This window comes from Poecilia latipinna, unplaced genomic scaffold (genome assembly GCF_001443285.1).
Source record: "Poecilia latipinna isolate Pla-1442-1.1 unplaced genomic scaffold, P_latipinna-1.0 Scaffold2424, whole genome shotgun sequence".
Lineage (NCBI taxonomy): Eukaryota > Metazoa > Chordata > Actinopteri > Cyprinodontiformes > Poeciliidae > Poecilia > Poecilia latipinna.
Genome location: NW_015115040.1, coordinates 55,480 through 75,273, shown reverse-complemented (window position 1 = coordinate 75,273; position 19,794 = coordinate 55,480). Strand labels below are relative to the sequence as shown.

The 19,794-nt window shown below is 39.9% G+C and overlaps 1 protein-coding gene across 2 annotated transcripts in view; it reads left to right on the top strand.

Moving 5' to 3' along the window:
- Positions 1-1,724: 1,724 nt before the first annotated feature.
- Positions 1,725-19,794, top strand: part of tacr1a (tachykinin receptor 1a) — a 52,585-nt gene continuing 34,515 nt past the window's right edge. The window contains exons 1-2 of one of the 2 annotated variants that reach the window (XM_015019385.1): positions 1,725-1,812; positions 4,313-4,757. In XM_015019385.1, the coding sequence (XP_014874871.1) occupies positions 4,354-4,757 (404 nt within the window). In that variant the 5' untranslated portion in view covers positions 1,725-1,812; positions 4,313-4,353. Of the gene's footprint in view, positions 1,813-3,969; positions 4,758-19,794 lie in introns of those variants that run through there. The other variant, XM_015019384.1, reaches the window with a different exon arrangement.

Here is a 19,794-nt window from a genome sequence, read left to right as displayed (position 1 = left end):
TCAATCGTTTTATTTTAAAAATGCTGTAGGAGCCGTAGTTGGACGACTGTTATAAATATCACCACGTTTTGTGAACACAGGGGATTAGCTCAGTTTTTGTCGCTTGTTTTTAGGAATTGCAGCGGCTGCAGTGCGCCACAATAAAGGTACAATAAAGCTGATAAACAGGTGAAGAACCAAACTAGCTAGAACCACTTCTGACTGACTGACAAGCCAAACATCCAATAAAAGTTCCACCAAGCCACTACTGAGCCACTGGGGTCAAGTTTCTAGATACTGGCAAAAGAAGGTTCAATGTCCAAACTTATTGATTGATCTTGATGATTAATTTTCCTCTTTCACCAAACAATTACAGAGATCAAATTTCATTTGTTCTCATGCTACCTCTCTTGCTCTGTTAAAAACCTTCGGCCCCAAACCCAAATGCCTGCTGGTCCTTTACCAGGCCCCTAAGCTTATAGAAAGTGGACTGACCCACATCACTTCCTGTCTAAATTTAGAAAATAAATAAGAAAAATAATAAAACAAAAAATAAATAAAATCAACAATTATCAACCTACAAATAAACTCTGTAAATAATACAAAAAATAGAAATTTAAGAATAAAGTAACAAAATTCAAATGGATAAAGAAAAAATAGCTCCAACAACTTCTATTCTGCCTTTTCTCGCTCTGTGTGTCGGCTTTACGCGGACCCGTTGCCATGGCAACCGACAGACAATCGCTCAAAGAGCAGATAGAGCGTAGATTACCGATCAGGGGAATCAACACCAAAAAGCAAACATTTCCCAGACAAAAAAGTAGCAAAAACACTAAAACAGAACATCCAGTCTGTTACATTATGTTGTCAGGCTTTATGTCTATATTCTGATTATTAATAAGTTTTCACCTGAACACCGCGGTGGTTGATTAGCTGATTTAAACAGCTCTGACTTGGTGGGCGGGTTGTTTAATGCTAACGGAACCAAAACACACCGAACTGCGCAGCACATGCTAAGGTTATCAAAGTCCATTGCAGGCTAACAGTTAGGCTAGTATAACTGACCCACTGCTCACTTGTTCAATGTTTTCTTTAAATTAAAACGTTTTCCTCACCAAATCTGAAGCCCTTATTACCATTATCTATGGTTGAATTAACTGCTAAACATTGCGTCCGCTGTTCTTTTTCTTTGCGTGATTGTAGTATTTTCCTGACCACCGATATTCCTGACTCAATGGACAGAAATGGCGCATGTGTGACTTATGATAAACCACGAAATGTCCAGTCCAGTAACATATATATCGATCAATGCTGCTGGCGCTCTGTCCTTCTCTCGCACTTCCCGCTACTTAGCAGTGGGTGTCAGGTTACATTGTGTTGCATTCAATGTTGTCGGGAAAAAAAAAGAGTTTCATGCGCTTAATGTCCGATTTGCCATAACTATTTATTGAATTCACTGTCGCTAGCTTGTGTGGCAACAGGGGTGGCAAGGCTCTCGTTTGGGGTGGCAACTGCCACCCCATGCCATCCCAGTAGATCCGCCCCTGGGTGTGAGTGAATACTTTTTATAGGCATTGAACTATAATATATGTGTGACAGAGTGGACATTAGAGATGATTGCACCCCCTCCCTTTTCTTTCTTTGTTTAAAGACTTCTGTTTTTCTTACTTTAATTAAAAATGTTGACTACTCTTAAGCTGGGAGATGCATTGGACTGCAGTTGCAGCAGTTCGCCACCAGTGGGCCCATAGAGCACAGTGAGCGCTCCTGACTCAGCGGGCCAACGGCAAATTTAGCAGAGTAACGGCTGGTCATCGGAGGCGCTGTCAACAGGTAAATATCAATTAGCGCTGCTATTTATATTGACGGTTTCTTGTGGGAGAAGTCAGCTGGAGTAAAGTGACGAGATGCTTGTGTAGGTTTTTTTTGAATGAGCAGTTGTTTGACTTATATTGTAAATATTTGTTTGTGAGGAGGGCCAACGGCAATTTTAGCACAGTAACGGCTGGTCAGCGGACGCGCTCACTGCCGCTAGCTATTGTCTATCAACAGTGTTCAACAATAAAAGAATCTACGAAAAACACACTGACTCAGAAACTGTGGGGCGCGCCCCCTAGGGGGGGCGCCGTGTCTTTGCAGGGGGGGCGCGGGAAGCCGTCTGGATGAAAAAAAAAACAAAAACATGAACACTGTATGCGCTGGGTTTTTACCTTAGAATGGGCAACTCTCTGCTATTCCTATGTCAATTTGATACAGTAGAGGCTTCCACACTCCCCATATCTGTGTCCTCTGTCACTTTTATCAGCAGTTAAAACTGTTTAATTCGCTGTTAACATGTTGTAACCTGTTTTTCCGAGCCGCCTTTAAACGCAACATGAGCGCTACGTCGCTAGTGCTGGGTTTACACCTGTGAAGGAGACCTGCTGCTGCTGTGCGGAGCTACATAGGTTTGTGTTAGAATCACGGCAGCAAACCAGCAAAACGCAAAGAACTTTTCACAGTTTTTTTCCTCCAAACTAACCGACTGAGTTGAGTAAAGCTGTTGGATGCAGGTAATGTTAGCTAAAAGATGACTAACTAATATCAATACAGAACCTTAAGTTTAACAAGTACCTTGTAGGCTACCGAAGTTGGTGTCTATTTTCAGCTACGTACATTCATTTTGCCCCCCCAAAAGTCGATGTCACCCACCGTAACACGCATCGTTTCAACCAGACAGCCATTTGTAATCCATAGGGGCATAGGGGAGGCGCAGAAAATGTTTGGAAACCACTGGGGGGGGGAGGGGGGCGCAGAAGAAAAAGTTTGGGAACCACTGCGTCACTAACTAATCATTGAGATGTCATTATCAAGATGTCAGAATTGGTTTCACTGGACTTATTTCGAGCGATTTTTAAAAATAGGCAATGAGATGCTAAACAGTGTCACTGTATTTAAACTGTTTTCTACTATTTTACACTTGTGCATATGTATTAATTAATTTTATTTTGTAACCAGGTTGGTGTGTATTGCAGACTTCTGCCCCGGTCCCTCTTGAAAATGAGATCTAGATCTCAACGGGGTTTACCTGGTTAAATAAAGGAAATAAATAAATAAATAATTAAGTGTGCAACATAAGGATGGGTTAAAAAAAACAAAACCTTGTGTCACAACATGCAACAAAAATCTGCAGCTCTGCACAGCCGATTCAGGTTGGTTACAGACTGAAAACAGGACGGTGCAAATGCACACCAAACTTTTCAGATTCACATTTGTACGCAATCAACTGTACACACATCCTTTTCAATGAATTTAATAATTATGCTCTGCTTTCAGTCGGCCTATCACCTCAAACCCCTATGACTATATTGAAGTTCATGTTTGTATCAACAAGTATCAAAGTTCGACGGTCATGAACCCTGAATGAAGGAGATTCGTGTTATCCAACACGGATCGAGATTGTTGTCAGAGAAAAGCTTTTTCCGTGAAATGTGTCCCAGTCCTCACAGACATCATTTCGCTCGTTTTCTCCGCAGGCTCGTTGGCTTCCAAACACGGTTCATGCTGTGAGACCACAAGAGGGGGCAGTGAGTGGGATCACCGGGGTGTTGGTGCTTCTTCTTCTCCTCATCCCATTACAGGGAACACCCTGCAGTTCGAATTATATTCAAACTGCAAAATCACTGCTGCCAACATCTTCTCTTTTTTTCTTCACTTTTTATTATTATTAATAATATTAATGTTCTCATTTAATTAATTTTTTTCCGCCTTTGCTCTGTTTGTTGTCGCCAGCAGGGGAATACTACTACTACTAATAATGCCAAATCAAATCAGATAAGAGGTATTTAGGCATGGTAATCCCTCCGGGCTCTCCGCGCGCGGTTTGAGTCGGATGAGATGAATAACTCACCTGAGCTCATCCATAATCATGGCCGCAAAGCCAGCCCCTCGGTGCGACGCGCGTCAGCTCGCTCCATAAGTGGCTCGCCGCGTCTCAGCCGGAGCAGAGGAGCAGGAGGACAGCAGCGGAAGACAGAGCAGCGCTTTCTCTGCCGCGCTACCAAGTTAAGACAGCGCGCACTCCTTCTGCTCCTGGCACCGCGCGCAAAAGTCGCGTCTTTGTTTTTACGCACGGGGCAGAGTGGAGAGATTTCTTTTCAGAAACTCCTATCTCCCGCACCTGTAGTCAGTCCATTATAGTGGGATTTTATGCGGACTGGTTGTGTAATTTTGTGTTTAATTGGAAAGTGCAGTGGCGGGAAACTCTCCACTATTGTCTTTTTTTTAAATTTTTTTTTAAAATTATTATTATATGTGTTTGTTTGTTCTGATAGTGGACTTCCTTCTGTTGTAGCCTACTGTAGTGACGCGATCCTTGCTCTCTAAACATCAAGTATGGATCCTTTATTCAACACCACCGAGGTGCCAAACGGGACGGTCGGCTCCAACGGCACCAACAACGGAACCGTGTACCGGAACCAGTTCGTGCAGCCGGTGTGGAGGATCGTCCTGTGGGCGATCGCGTACAGCTGCATTGTCGTGGTGTCGGTGGTGGGCAATGTGACCGTCATCTGGATCATCATGGCGCACAAACGCATGAGGACCGTCACCAACTATTTCCTCCTCAACCTGGCGTTCGCCGAAGTCTCCATGTCCGCCTTCAACACGGTGATCAACTTCGCCTACGCCGTGCACAACGAGTGGTACTTCGGACTGATCTACTGCCGCTTCCACAACTTCTTCCCCATCGCGGCTGTGTTCGCCAGCATCTACTCGATGACCGCCATCGCCCTGGACAGGTAACGCTGCAGGTCATGGCGCACAGCTGCTGTGGTGACAAACCCCATAAAGCAGGTCACTTTACAGTAGGCTGGTGTGTTTAAGGCTCCTAAAAATATCAATGTGTATTCAAAAGCTCTTAAACAGCAGATGAATGTTGTAAAAATGTAGCAGTACAGCCTGCGGAACAACTTAATCAACTCTAAGTGGGAAAAGAGAGAAAAACTCGAGGAGAGTCGAGCAGTTAGAGACGTTTTGGACTGTCTGGTTGTCTCCAACATGTAGATAAAATTACATATAAATAACACACGGGATGAAGATATCACAGTTATTCGTCATATTTACAAGTTTGAAAATAAGTGAGGTAAAGCATACACTTATTTAATCCTTTAATATTCATAAAAGCTACAAAGTTATAATCTATCAAATACGAGGTCGCACACATAAAACAATACACAGTCCAAACCAAGAAAACAAATAGCGTCATTGCAGTATTTCAGTGTGTAGGTGTGTGATGGGAATACTTCATTTCTAAATTTGTTGGGGTTTTCATATGTGTTTAAGAAAACCTTTGTACAAAACGGTTGCTTGTTTTTATCACGTATCTCTATGTGATAAAAAAATAAACTTAGATTGACTTGAACTGAATAAGTCAGACCTCGCTATGAAAACCTTTTCCATATTTTTGTTTATTGAGAGTTGTGTTGGACATCATTTTAATTTCACTTTTAAGCTGTTCCACAAGCTTACGTCGCTATTATATGCATATATATTATACTCCTTCTGAACGTAGTGCATCTTTAGGTGAATGGTATCATATCATCACCTTTTTTGTTCATGGCTTATGGTCAACATTTTTTTTTTTATCTTTTACATCAAACAGTGCTGTTTTTAGTTACATTCAAAGTTTTTGACTATAAAAATGCATAAGTGTGTTCACACAATCTGCGCTGTTTTAGGATCGGTCGGTTCCTATGCTAGCTATTTCAAACTTTTGCCTCCTATGAGCCCCAACCAGGTGTGTTACACTCACAGACAAATTAGCTCGACTCAAGCTAGTAGAAGGTAAACAGGCAAAAACAACTTGGGAAAACAAAGGGCAAGTAGGGAACAGGTTTTCATTCAAACTTCTCATTCCTCCCATTAACCGCCAACCGTCAGTTCCTGACCCTTGTTAGCTCTTTCCTTGCTGCTATGCTTCTCGGGCAATACTGTGAATCTGATTGCATCACAGCTCTGCAGCTAAGATGTAATAAAAGGTCATCTAGGTCAAAACACAGACATGAAACATGTTGATCTGCTGGGAAGCCGTCACTTCCAGTTGTCTCTCCCACTGCCTTTGAGCTTCAAGTTTATATTTCAACAACTTCTTGACTTGTGTGAGTTTAAGCCTTCCCACAATCCCCTCCCACTTGTGACATTTTTCTGCCGAACAGAGAGCGCGTCTGTGAGAACTCATTCCGGCTACCTGGTGAGATGCAGTTTTGTCATCTCCGCCGCCGCTGCTATCGTGCCTGCGGTGCTTCACACTCAGCACAATTCAGAGCTCAGCAGCAGAGCCGAGCGCTGACACCGATGTGCTGGCTGTAACGAAACAACCCGCCTGAGATGCATTCAGGCTCATGATGGGGTGGTGGCTGCGGTGAGGGAGGGGGTTGGTGAGGTGTAGAGAGCTTCAGCGGGGAAAAAAAATCAGAGTGTGATTCTGTTTAAAAGAGAATAGACGATGACAAGGTTTCAGAAAGATGGATTACTGAATGAAACTAGCATGTTCTTTAAATTACTTTGATAATATTGTTTTTTTTCATGGAGGTGATTTCTGTAAAATGAAAAAAAAAGCTGACAGAACAAATAACTCATCCATCATTGAATATATTAAAGAAATCTTGCTGTGCCATTGCTTTTCTACATAATTCCACTCGATTCTCATCTCCCTTCAGAGTTTTGTCTGGGATTTCTCCTATTCAGATGGATTCTTCTGGTAGAATTTCTACCTGGCCAATCAGCAAACAGAAGGAGAAGTTGTGGAGGATGATGTTGATTTTCTGCGCTGTTTTAGGATATTAGTCTTCCTGTAGTTTTAACAATGGCAGTGGAGGAAGTGAACGAAGCCACTCAGTCCGTGTTGGCCGCTCTTTCAAATACCGAGCAATTAAAAGTGAGGGCAAGAGGAATGCTTAAGGTGGGGAAAATGGTGGCAATCAATAATATTTCAGAAAAACAAAATTACTACATACTAACTCTCGTTACAGGACAAGAAAATTTACAGACCCATAATAATAATAGTAGTAATAATGACAGCTGTATATAACAACTAAACATACAGCATTAGAATAATTACCAACTGCTTACTATGTGCACCATATAATATACTTAGATACTCTGAGTTTTGTGGCAAACAAATAGCATTTATAAAAGCGAATGATGATAATAATGATAATAATGATAATAAAATAATTAACACAACATTTTAAAGAAAGAACATCATATTGAGTGAAGATCTGGGGCTGCTCTGCTACTTCAGACCCTGAGAAACTTACTGTAATTCATGTAGTTTAGCAGTTTGTAGTTTGTTTCCTGGAGAAGGTAGCACCTTACAGAAGTATCAGCCATTGTGGCACGGAACTCGTCCGATCAAATGGGCCAAACAGACGGCGTTCATCTGCCACCCTGCGGAGAACGTACCAGAAAGTGCCAGAGCGACTTGCCGTATGAGTGTGAGAAAACTAAATGTGCAAACTTGTGAAACAAACACTTGAGTATCTTACTACAGCATCTGTGGAGAAAAGCAGTGACTGACCTTTGTGCCAGTGCTATGCCGTCTTTTCAAACATCATCAAGCTGTGGGAATCTATTTCTGGAAGGGAGGCATTGGCTCAAAGTCCCAGAGTCATGCAGCGACTCAGCCAGAGTCTGGTCTTGAACCGGGTGGAGGCATGAAAATAGCTGCGCATGCTTCCACGCGGCCAGCTTGACCTTAGGCAAGTTTCCTGCAATAATAAGAGAAGGAAAATAATGCTGGACCACACATGTTGAGTCCAGAGAGAGGCTTGGTAACTGACGTTACAGCCTAATGTGCAAAGTGGATTGATTTATTTTTATTTTTAACCTTTTTATTGTATAATTGTGTGCTGACTTCTTTATGTAAAAGGAAGCACTTCATTTTAAAGGGGCAGTATTATGTAAAATCGACTTTTTTGAGCTATACATCATGTTATGATGTTATTCTCTCATAAACAAACCTGGAGTGTTGCCTTGATTTTTTCCTTCATGTTTGAGGAATACTTGAATCTCCCTGTGCAAAACACCTGGGTGGACGTTTCTACTGCTAAGGTTGTTAGCTTAATGGATTGATAGTTTTACAGTGCCTTGCAAAAGTACTCATACCCCATTAATTTTTCTCCTTTTGTAAATTACAACAAACTTATTATTTCAATTGCATTTTATTTGAACAAAAATTGAATACATATTTATCTAGTAATAAAAAAAGAATACAAAGTTTGAGAAGTTTGGCTTGCATTTGTATTAAGCCCCCAGTCCGGTGACTTCAAAAGTTACCTGATTTAGTAGCAAAAAGAAAATTAGGGGAAAGCTTAAAGCAGAAGTTTTTGGTATCTTGTGTTGTTTTAAGGTTTGTTTATTCTCTGTTTCTTGGTTTCTTTTTATTAGATCTGTCTTGTTTCTGTTTTACTTTGGATCCGTCCTTCCTGAGTGATTCTAGTTTATTAGGTTTATTTTTTGTGTCTAGTTATTCTTTGCTACGCTAGCTTAATTATGTTTCACAGGTCTAGTTGTTCTGCAGTTAGATTTATTTCCTACTCTCCTGTGTACTCTCCCTCACCCCCTGCACTAGTCTCTCTCTCCTCTCTCTCTCTCACTCTCCTCAGCCTGCCTTTTGCCCTCTACCCTCACACGCGCAACCTGTTCCAAATCAACCATTTGTTCCTTGTTCACTAATCAACCTCCCCAGAATATATGCAACTCATTCTCAGTCAGTCCTTGCTGGTTTCTCCTGTTAAATCCCGTTACTTCCCTTTTATGCCTGGTTCCTGTTGTTTTTGTTCTGCTCTGGCTTCCTGCATTCTCTGTGATTTTTAGTTTCATCATTAAAGAACATTTAATATGATCCATGCTCCCAACTCCTGTCTGCATTTTGGGTCCATCAACAGACACAAACATGGTAGAAATATGGTATAAAACAACAACCCAAGCTTTGGACATCTCACACATATCCAGATAACAGTTGACTGAAATGACAACTTGCACCTGTCATCATCCATAGGTAGAACGGGTATCATAATGTAAATACAGCAAGATGCTTTGAGATGAGATGAAAATGACACTTTTTAGCCTACATGTGATGAACTCTGTGTTAGAAAATGTAACAGACAATTCCCATTGGGAATCATAGTAGAGGCAGCATCATGCTGTGAGGATTCTTTTCATAAGAGACATCTGAAGGGGCTTCAGACTAAAGAATTGAAGGGACAGAGGGTTAACCTTCCAGCAGGACATCTGCCATTCTATTCTATTCTATTCTATTCTATTCTATTCTATTCTAAACTTGTAGAGATTCACTTGAATTTCTACTACAAAACGTAGTTACACTGCTGTTTTAAATTTAGCATGCCTTCACTTGCTTCTTATAATAATGCAATTGTTTTTAATAAAACAACCTTTGACAAATAAACCAAGGCATTGTATTAAACACAGGGAAAGCGAGTTACTGTTTGCCAGGTCCCGTTTTATAGAGTGTCCAAATCCAGAGTGTATAAATTTATCCCCCATGATGAGCTCCAGAATTGCAGCATGGAACAACATGCTCCTGCTGGAGAATAACAGAAGAGGTGTGTATGTGTGGTGTGTGTGGGGGGAGTATGAGCCCCAATTGATCCTGTGTCTGCTTCATCATGGCATTAAAGGTGACCTATTATACTTCTTTGAACAGGTTAGGGTATCTGTGGGCTTAACAAAATATGTTCATTACATTTTATGCACAAAATCTTGCATTTACACCCTCTTAACATTTACACCCTCTTGTGAAAATGGCTGCAAACAGATGCCCAAATATACAACCATTCATCTTTGAAAAGCAGAAGTAGAGCCACCTGCGCAACCAGCAAGAATGGAGCAGGTGGTTTCTAGATGATAAGTCAACGACAAAACACTTGCCTTTTCCAGCAGCCACTGTACAGCGCATACAGTGGAAAAAAGCAGCTGACCAAACATGCTGGAGTTCTGTTTGGGTTGCTAGGGGATGGGCGGCGTGCTGCTGGGGTTGCTTGGTGAGAGCCAGGGCCTGCTGATTTGCGGCGTTACATTCTGGAAGTTTTTTGAAACGACTCATTTTCCACACACCAAAAAAGATTAACTTCTTGTCAAAAACCAGCTGAGTGTTTTTTTTTTTTTGTTTGTTTGTTTTTTTTTTTAGTGCCTGGCCTGTTTTTAGAAGCAGCAGAAACCCAAATGGAATTATAATAACATGGAAATAAATGAATTTTGCAATGAATTTTGCATAAAACATCCCTTTTAAATAATCAATTTGTTGATCACTTAGGAGGTTTTCTCTTCTTAATACTCACAGAAGGACCTTGTATGAAGGGGGCCGGGTTAGTCAAATCAAACAGTTCATCTAAATGTATGGCTCTCTCTCTCTATGCATATTTCATGGTATAGGCTCCAGTGAGCGGCAGTGAAAATGCAAACAGTGAGCTGATGGATTCTGTTTGAGAGTTTGGATATGTCAATGTGCTCAGCGCTGTGTGGAGGCTGTTCTTCTTCTGTGATTAATTTCAGTCCTGTGGACAGTCGCCTCTGATTGCTGCTCTTGAAGCGTTAGTTTGTATTGCTGATGAGTTTCTTCTGTGCATACTTTAAATATCAAACAAATCAGTTCATACTTCACCCAAGTTAATGTCTGAGCAATAATCATCTGAATGAGTCAGTTGGGAGCAATAAGGAGGGATTGTTCAAGTGCCTGTTGGTTAAAGAAAGCTCGACAGATTGGTTAGGGTAGGAGAAATCCTAAATGCGTCTATGTTGCGTTAGATATTCGCAAATTATGCCGTACTATCATATTTACTCAAAGTGTTTGCAGCAACTGAAGGTCATTTTTGGAATAAAAGCTGCTCAGCTCAGCTAAGACTCTGCAGTCTGAACAATGTGCTGACAGTCTGCCGTTCTGCTGCTGCCAGGATGGGGAGCTCTGGATCAGTTTCCCATAGTTCAGTCAGTCCTTTAGTAAAACACTGTGTAAGGATTTTATCAAATGGTCAGCAGCATTCCTGGGCACCATGCAGGCTACATACAAGCCAAAAATATTCAGCCCCTCTAAACACAAGGTTCTGTGGTGCCGAGAAATCAGAAGCTTTGCGTTCAGAAGCAGCTATGAAATGGAGTTCATAGAAACAAACGTGCTCAATTAGTGAATGAATTCATTAACACACCTGTTCTTAAGCATTTCAGTCATTCCAAAAACAGCTATGATGTGATTTTTGGGGTCATTTTCTGATCTGAAACCTCCAATGGTAGAACAATGTTGAGGATGTGTAGGAACCATCGAGACTCAAGTCTACTATAAACTGGAAAATCGAAGAGATATCAAAAATAAGAGAAGCTTAAAGTAAGAGAATGTCAACATGGACTGAGAGGGCGTTGATCGAAAAACTTTCAACAGCTCTAAAATTGATACCTTCAAGCCTGGCTGTAATTCTTCTCCCATCTCTTTGCTTATTTTTTAGGAAAGAAGTGGCCACTTTGCTTGTTACATCATGTGACAAAAATGGAGGAAATTTTCTATTTACATCTGATTAATGTTTTTCTATCACTTTTGATGTGTTTATTGTATGAGGCTGAAGGATATCCATCGGACTCGTCTCACTCTGATCCAGTTTTTTTTCCCAGCATAAAGGCTGGGGGGAAAAAACTAGCCTTTACTAGCACAAAGGTTGCTTGAACCAACTCAGACGAGCTTCTCGTTTCACATTTCAGTTTGTTCTGTACTTCTTGAGTTCATTTGGTTCAGTGCTTGTTGAGTTAAATAACACTGAACAGAGTGATGTATCCATGTGTTTTGGTGAGTTTTGGTGCTTTGTAGTTTGTCATTGTTGCTGCTGGACATTTTTACGCCAGGTCAAAAGTCATGAAGCGTTAGTTTTTGTACATGCCTCTGCATGTACAAAAATATTGTAAAATATTGTGTCGTAGGTTTTTTGTGGGTACACACACTACATATTCAGATCTGATTAGGATTATGTGTACTGTGTTTGTGTGTCTGTGTAAATGTTTTGTGGGTTGTGATATAAAAGTGTGATATTGTGTATGTGAAGTTTATTTATGGGGTCTGACAGCTAGCTTGAAATGTTGTCTTTGTCTTGTTTTTTTTATTTAAATTTTTTTTGCTTGTTTTGTTTTGTTTTTTACTTTATTAGCGATAGGTTATCCGTCTGGCAGTGGGACAAACGATGGAAATCAGCCTCGGCTGCTTGCATTCGTGCTGCTCAAAATGTTCTTTAATGTATGCTGTCCCACTTAGGCAAATAAATAAATACAACTACAAAGTGCATGAAATCCGTTGACAACTGTTCCACGCTCTCTTGCAAGAATAGTCCTAACACTTGAGGCCAGTTTGATAGTAACAGACACTAGTAACCAGGAAGCACCCGTCGGGAAACCTCCCCAACCTCCCGATGGCCAACCAGATGATCAGTTTGCTGGTTGTATTGATAGAGTGATCTATAATCACTCCCTACATGTGGTTGTTTTTGTTGTCCCTTGTTATGCTGACAAGCTGTCCAGGATGTGCCATTCCACCTGATGGCAGGTTGGATGGGGTCCAACCCCTGTCACCCAGACCGCAGGCCGGGAATAGAAAATAGATGGATTTTATTTTAATCTCCTCTATTTTTAGAGTTTCAGAATCAGGCCCAGCGTGGCTCAGGTGTCTCACATGCCAGTCTGCCCCAGACGGGTCAACCGTCTCCAGCTTCCTTGTTTTCTGTGATGTTAACGTCTCCAGTGAACTGACAGCAGTTCAAGCTTCCTGAGCTTCTTTAAAGAAGTTTATCGTGCTAAATAAATAATATGGATTTGATATGAGGCAAACAAAGTATGATATGGGTAACTGATCAATAAGCAGATATTTACAGAATTGAAGAACACTTGTCATAGTGCTGTGGTTGATTGATGCTTGTAAATAAAGGTCATAATATATTAATGAATCCTTTTTTAATTGTATCTGTACAAATGTGTAATTTAGTGCTAAATGATTTTGTAGAAAGCTTTCAAGTTACCACATTAGGAAAAATGCTTGCTAATCATGTATATTTTAAATTGTCAGCTTTTATGTACAGATGTACTGAAAGTTTCTGTAGTTTGTTCGGTTATGGATAGTTTTGAAAGCATAGCATTTTCTTGATTAGTTGAAAGATAGAGCTGCGTCATACTCAGTTTATTGCTGTTACCAAGTCATTTGTGCCATTATGTCAGACGACGAATATTTACTTTCTGCAAAACCATTACCAAAAAGTCAGGGGTCACTCATTAAGACAATGAATACATCTGACTCTGCTGGCCATAATAAATATGGATAGGCCATTAGAAGCCTGTGCAGTTTCATCTAAAATTGATTGGGGTCAAAGGCTTTGGGATTTTCTTCCAGGAGATCAGAACTTAAACCACCGTCTGAACAGCTGCCAGGAATTAAAGAGCCCTGAAACTTTTTCACTGAGTCAGCTCTTTGTGATGTAAAATGACTCATATCCATATTTCTTGACAGTGAAAGATATGTTGTTTAGCAAAAGCAGGTTCAAGTACATATGACCTTCAGTAACATCTTTTTTTTTTTTTTTTTTTTTTTTAAGTTGCAGGGCTTAATATGATATTTAAGCAGCATTTTGTCCACTGGAGCTCCCGTACCTGTTTTTATCTGGATAGGGTTGAGCCATGGCAAATAATAATAATAATTAAAAAAAAAACTCAGTAAAACACACAAAAAAAATCCAAAATAAAAATGTAAAGATTAGTGCAATTTGTGTTTAATTATTTTCTGTACATTTTGTTAGCACAAATTGGCACGATGCATAAGGATACGACTAGTTACAAATTACACATTTGTTAGAAACACAAAGAAGAAGCTAGCTAGCTACTCACGCCTGATAAGTCTTGAATATTTAATTAAATCAGCAGAAGCAAGGAAAGAGTTTATTGAAGGTTTGTTGCTATGTGTGCAGAAGCAGATACTCATTTAGGAAGAAAAAAAAAGACATTTTTCACTTTTGGTTAAGTGCCGCCGAAACGTGAGAGCTAAACACAAACAGACTGACAGCCATGCTCTTCAGCAGAGATGTTTGTGACAGATGGAAAGAACATCTGTCACAGGCTGTTATTGTTTGCTTTCTTCTTTATAAGACATTTGACTGTTGAGTAAAACTCTAGAGCATTTCTAAAGAGAAAATTTTCTTTTTCAAATGTGAAGAACAAATGATTCTTTGTTTTGGACATAATGTCTTAGTTGTTTAAAAAAAATCAAGTATATACTTTTAAATACTTTGTAAAAACATTCTTTTTTTTGAAAGTTAAATGTGAAACTCTTGATTTGTGTGCTTGTTTTTATTTACCCCATTATAACACTCTTAGGGTTTATAAATATGGATAGAACAGAAAAGTTAGAATTCACGAAAATAAAACGGAAAAAGGAGAATTTGGGGGGAAAAAGTATTCACTGACCTTACTTTGTGCACAGACAGGTTGGAACAAACTGTTCAAATCAGGAAACGAAAAATTGTTTCAGCATGGCGCTGCACAAATGGTTAATGTTTAACATTATAAAAGTGAGTATTAAAATATGTATTCACTTGCTTCAGAAATGCAGCGATTTGAACATAATAAAATTGAGTTTCAGCTGCCGTCTTTGCAGCGATGCACCTGGCTTCCCTCCTCAACTACTGAATGAGACAGAGAACAGGCACAAGGGACGGATGCAGCAGAGTATATGTAGTGCTGGTTTAATATCCAAACACTGCATTAGATGTTTGGATTGGTACCAAGAAGCTCCAGGTGGATTCTTGGCAGTTATTGGACAATGGAACAGTGATTGGTTGACAGTCGGAAAAAAACAAAACCATCAGTTTGAGCCAATGAGAGCCAGCAGCATCTAAATGCACTTTTCTGCTGACTAAACGGTAAAACAAAGTATATTTCCCAGAAAAAAAAACATCTCATCTGACCTTAAATGCTAATTCTGATCAAAGTCTTACCCAATCTTTCTTTAAAGTGATGAAATAAATCACTCCAGGTCAGGCTGGTTTAGAAAGAAAAAATAAACACATAAGTTTAAGTGAGCCAATCTTTTAAAGGTTTATTTCATTCTTATTTTTTATGAGGAACAAGTTCACAACATTCGGATTTCTTCAAACATTTGTAAATCCCATCCCTCCTGGGGAGAACTGTGAGCCTTTGAACATCCAGCCAGGTCACATGACAGACAGTCTAACTATTAAGTTAATCTGAATTTGCCTGCAGATTAGAGTACATTAGATTAGATTAATTAGATTAGATCATATTAATTAGATTACATTAGTTTAGATTTAGATTATCAGATTAATTACATTAGATTAGGTTAGGTTAAGTTAAATCAAACAAATAACACTCATGGTCTGAAAAAAAGCTTGCAAGTTGTGCAAATTTGAAAATAGGCTTGTTTTCTAAAAATCATCCAGGAATAACGTGGAGGAACGGCTCGATGGAGGCGAGTCGGACATGAAATCACAGAAAAAAGAGGTTTTGGGAGTTGAGCTTCTTGGATGCCTCTGTTAACGTTAAAATATTAGCTCTCTGCGTTCACTTACTGTTTGCAGTCACCCTCTGCCAATTTCAATTTGACACAGACCAAATGCTAACTCATAGCCGCACTGAAAATAAAGCTATCTTTGATAACAATAGCATATTTCTGTTGACAGATGGGACAGCAGACAAAGCCACCACGTTTTTACCTTGACCTCAGTTTCATTCGAAACATAAACAAGGACTGTAGAAGAAGCTGGCTGGGAGTAAGGTGTGTGTACGTCAGGCATTGTTCCTTTGTCTACTCTCTCCGGTCCCTGCATCGTGCTGAATGTCACAGCTTCATAAGGCTTCTCATAGAATAATCCATTCACCACGGGAATTAAAACCTGACAGCTCTGCGCGTGCTTGCATAGCTCTCTGACCTCTGAGCCACTACTTGGGAGAGAACTTTCCAGCAGATGAAACATTGATAGCTTAAGTTTAGAAATCAGGCAGCCTATGTGGTCTGACGAAGACACTGTGCAGCAAGAAAAGGGATGGTTTATGGCGAGCTGTTTTCATTCTCGTTTTCACTTCTTCTTTTCCTCCCTGGTGCTCCCACAGGGGCGATCAGAGGACGCTAATCTGGTTTTGTCTTCGGCTTCTCCGTGATCTATACCCTGAGAATGAAAAGGAAGAAGGAAGTGTTTCCACCCCCCCTTTCCCTCTTTCCCTCTCGACTACAATGAGATTACGTGATGACTGAAAAGGAGCCATGACGACGGTAAAAATGAGAACAGATTCATGAATTCACCTCCTGCCAGGTTCTCTTTGATTTGGATATCGGGGCAGGAGAACTTCTTCACTCTTTCAAGTTTTTTTTATTTTTCTACCAAGTGCTGAATAAAGCTTTTCCTTTTCTTTTTAGTCATGCAGTCATGGTTTGACATAGTTATGCGCATCGAGTTTGACATTTAATTAAGCTCAGACATAAAAGTCAGCGTACATGTCATGATCAGCTCTCTCAAAGCTTCTTGAATGAAAGCGAACTGGCTCATCGCTTTAGCCGGCATCAATAACAAGAAACATCAGAGCTAATTTGCATGCAGTGTGCTGATGAAGATAATGCTTTGAGTCATCAGGAGTCATGAAAAAGCCCTTCCACCAATACGCACAATCATTTTGAATGGAGAGTTAAAGATTTTCCCAAACATTGCATTTTGTCGAAATGCGTTTGCTTAATATAAACATGTCAATTTTGACCGGAAAAAAAAAAACCTCACGTTTTTTGATAAAAAGTTTACATGCTAGGAGGTGATTCTTCGGTCGTATTGAAATAGGTGTATTTTGTAAAACTGAATGGATGTTACTACTGGCGAAAACCATGAAGAAGACAACAGGAAGTGGTAGGAGGAGGATGTTTATTTTTTGTTTGTTTGTTTGTTTCAGAGCTCTCACACAGTTCATAAAAAGCTGTGTTATTCAACTCCATTGCTCTTCTGTAAAATCACCGACTACAATTTCCCTAAAACACAACACAACACAGACATAGCCACTCCCAAGTAGGCGGGGCTTGTCTTTCCAACACAGATGTCTCCTCTGATTGGCTGAATCATCAATATATTTCATGTAGATGTTCAGATCCATTGTTTCCATGATTTTTAATGACTTATAATGTAAACATGCTTATTCTCATGTGATTCTAGCTTAATTTCTTGCTTAATGGAAACACTGCATTTGTGAAATTGTATTTTTTCAACATTTGCAGAATATAGACACAGATTTGCACACGTTTGCAATGGAAACATAGCTACTGTGTCAGATTATAAAGTGAAAAGTAGATGACAATTACAACCGACATCTTGTTGTAATCATTAATCACTACGTTCAGCTCTTTCCTCGCCTTCAGCTCATTTTTAGCTGTAAGTCAGCAATTTCTGCTCTCCGCTCTCTCAGGAAGCACGTTTCACTGGAATTTGGCAGCCATCTTCTGCAGATACATGAGAAAAAACAACAATCACAACAAAAACACTGAAAGTATACATCTTACAATATTCAAGCCAGTTGAATAACAGTGTATGAATCAGTGTTTTTTTCCCTGTAGGTTTTATCCACAGTGGGGGTTTGGATAATTTCAGATGCAACACTAAACCTGGACAGTGTGCTATGTAGAATTCCAGATTTATGAAAAACAATATGTAGTTTAATAAGATGTAACCTAAGCAGATACTCAAAAGTAAGAAGGGAGAATTAGAAAAAAAATAAGTCAGTAAATTGAATCATTAAGCAACAACTGAACCTTTTTGTCTAAAGTTGAAGACCTTTTTGTTCTTCAATCTAACCCAGCTGTTCTGTCTTCAGCAGTTTGACTTTAAATACAATTGTCTTTGTGAAGACCGCCGATCAGGTCAACATGTACACAAAAGGTGTTCAGTGTATTGCTTTGAACTTTCTCACTATAACGAGAAGCACATCCTGAAATGACATAGCTTTGTCTTTATAATGAAACTCCTTCACATCACAGCGCATCTCTCTTAATGTGCGGCGGAGTATGGAAAGACTGAATTAGTTGTGACTGGATCTGGTGTAACAAGTAATGGCAGACAGGCACAAACACAAAGAGGTGGGGTTTTTTCTTCTCGTACTCCAGAGGAGCTGATGGCTGGAACAGCTTTACCTGCAAAATGCTGGTAATGAAAATCTGTTAGCATGCTAACAGAACCGCAGCCGTGCTGTTTCAAACAGCTCTCACTGACTTTTTCTCAGTGATGTGATTATTAAAGTCCATATTTGTCACACACACGAATAAGTTGGTTCACGCGGTAAGTCATTGAAAAATATCGTCTTCCAACTACTTCCTGTTTTCTTCTTCATGGTTTGTGCCAGTAGCAACATTTGGTTTCTGATTGTGTGACGTAACAATGTTTCCATTGCAGTTTTGCAAAATAAACCAATCTCTAGACGCTCCCCGCCCGCCCCCCCAAAAAAAAAAAAACCCTCGGCTCAGCTAGGAGCCAAAACTTTTGTTTAAAAAATGAGTTTTTTCAAAATTTCTGTGTTTCCGTTAAGCAAATTTATCTTCGAAATATGAAATTGCGCAATTATGCGGTAAACAGAAACGCAGCTAATGTAGGTCACATTGCATGAAGTGTGGAATTTTTGATAATATCACAATTATTCTTATTTTTTTGCCATAAGCAATTGGTGTACCTCTGGATTAATCTGACCTGACATGAGCTTATGAGGTGGGCATGCTGGTCACACAAACACACACATAGAATGTATTTCTATCCGCACATGAACTTGGGATCTGCTTCCACTATTTTTTCACTCACAATATGAAAACAGAAAGTTTTGCGGGTTGTTAACTTTAGGAGCAGAATCCCTCCTACAATCTATCACCCAGCTCAAACACCTCACACACACACACACACACACACTGATCATATGCATCTCCACATGGCCTATCTCTTTCCAAATGTTGATGATAATTTCACCCAACTGTCTGCAAAACAACAGCAAACCCTTGTGAGAACAATAAACCAGAGGAAACAAATTCCGGATAAAATTACCCCAGCTTACCATCAAATGCAATTTGAAAAAAATAAAAAATAAATAAAAGCCGGCAACCTCGAAGGCAAGCAGTCCTAGCTGTCACTTCTGCTTCTTCATTCTTAATTGCTGACATCTAGGGAAAAACAGTGAAGCAGCCTCACGGTGTTTATATATTGAGCTGCTGCAGTTTGGATGCTATTTGTGGGTAATTGGAGGTGCATGTCACCCACAAACCCTGGCAGCCCCCCCATGCTGCTTACATCTGGTAAGGAGCAATCCCCCCTGAGTGGAATCAGATATTGAACACAAGACACGTTTGAAGCAGGAGGTTCATTGGAGACCTTTCTAACACGAGGAATCAAAAGATCAAAACAATGGGCTTCTACCAGCAGATCTATAAAAATGATGTGTCTCTTTGCTGCAGCAGACTTACTTCACTTTATTAGAAGACCTGTTCACGTCGAATTACGCTGTGGGAGCATAGATCAGCGTTTGGTTGGAGGCAACAGCAGCTCTTGACCTGAAACACGCTGAAAGTGGAAAAGAAAAGGGGGAATGGAGTTCAAACATCAGATTCAAACATCAGACACAGCTGCCCTGAAATTCATATGCTAACATTTTATGACTAAAACTTTGAGCACCTGTTGTCATCACAAGGGATTCCGACAATTATACTTTTAAAGTGGCAGTGTTACGTAAGATCGGCTTTTTTTTTTTTTTTTTTTGAGCTTTACATCA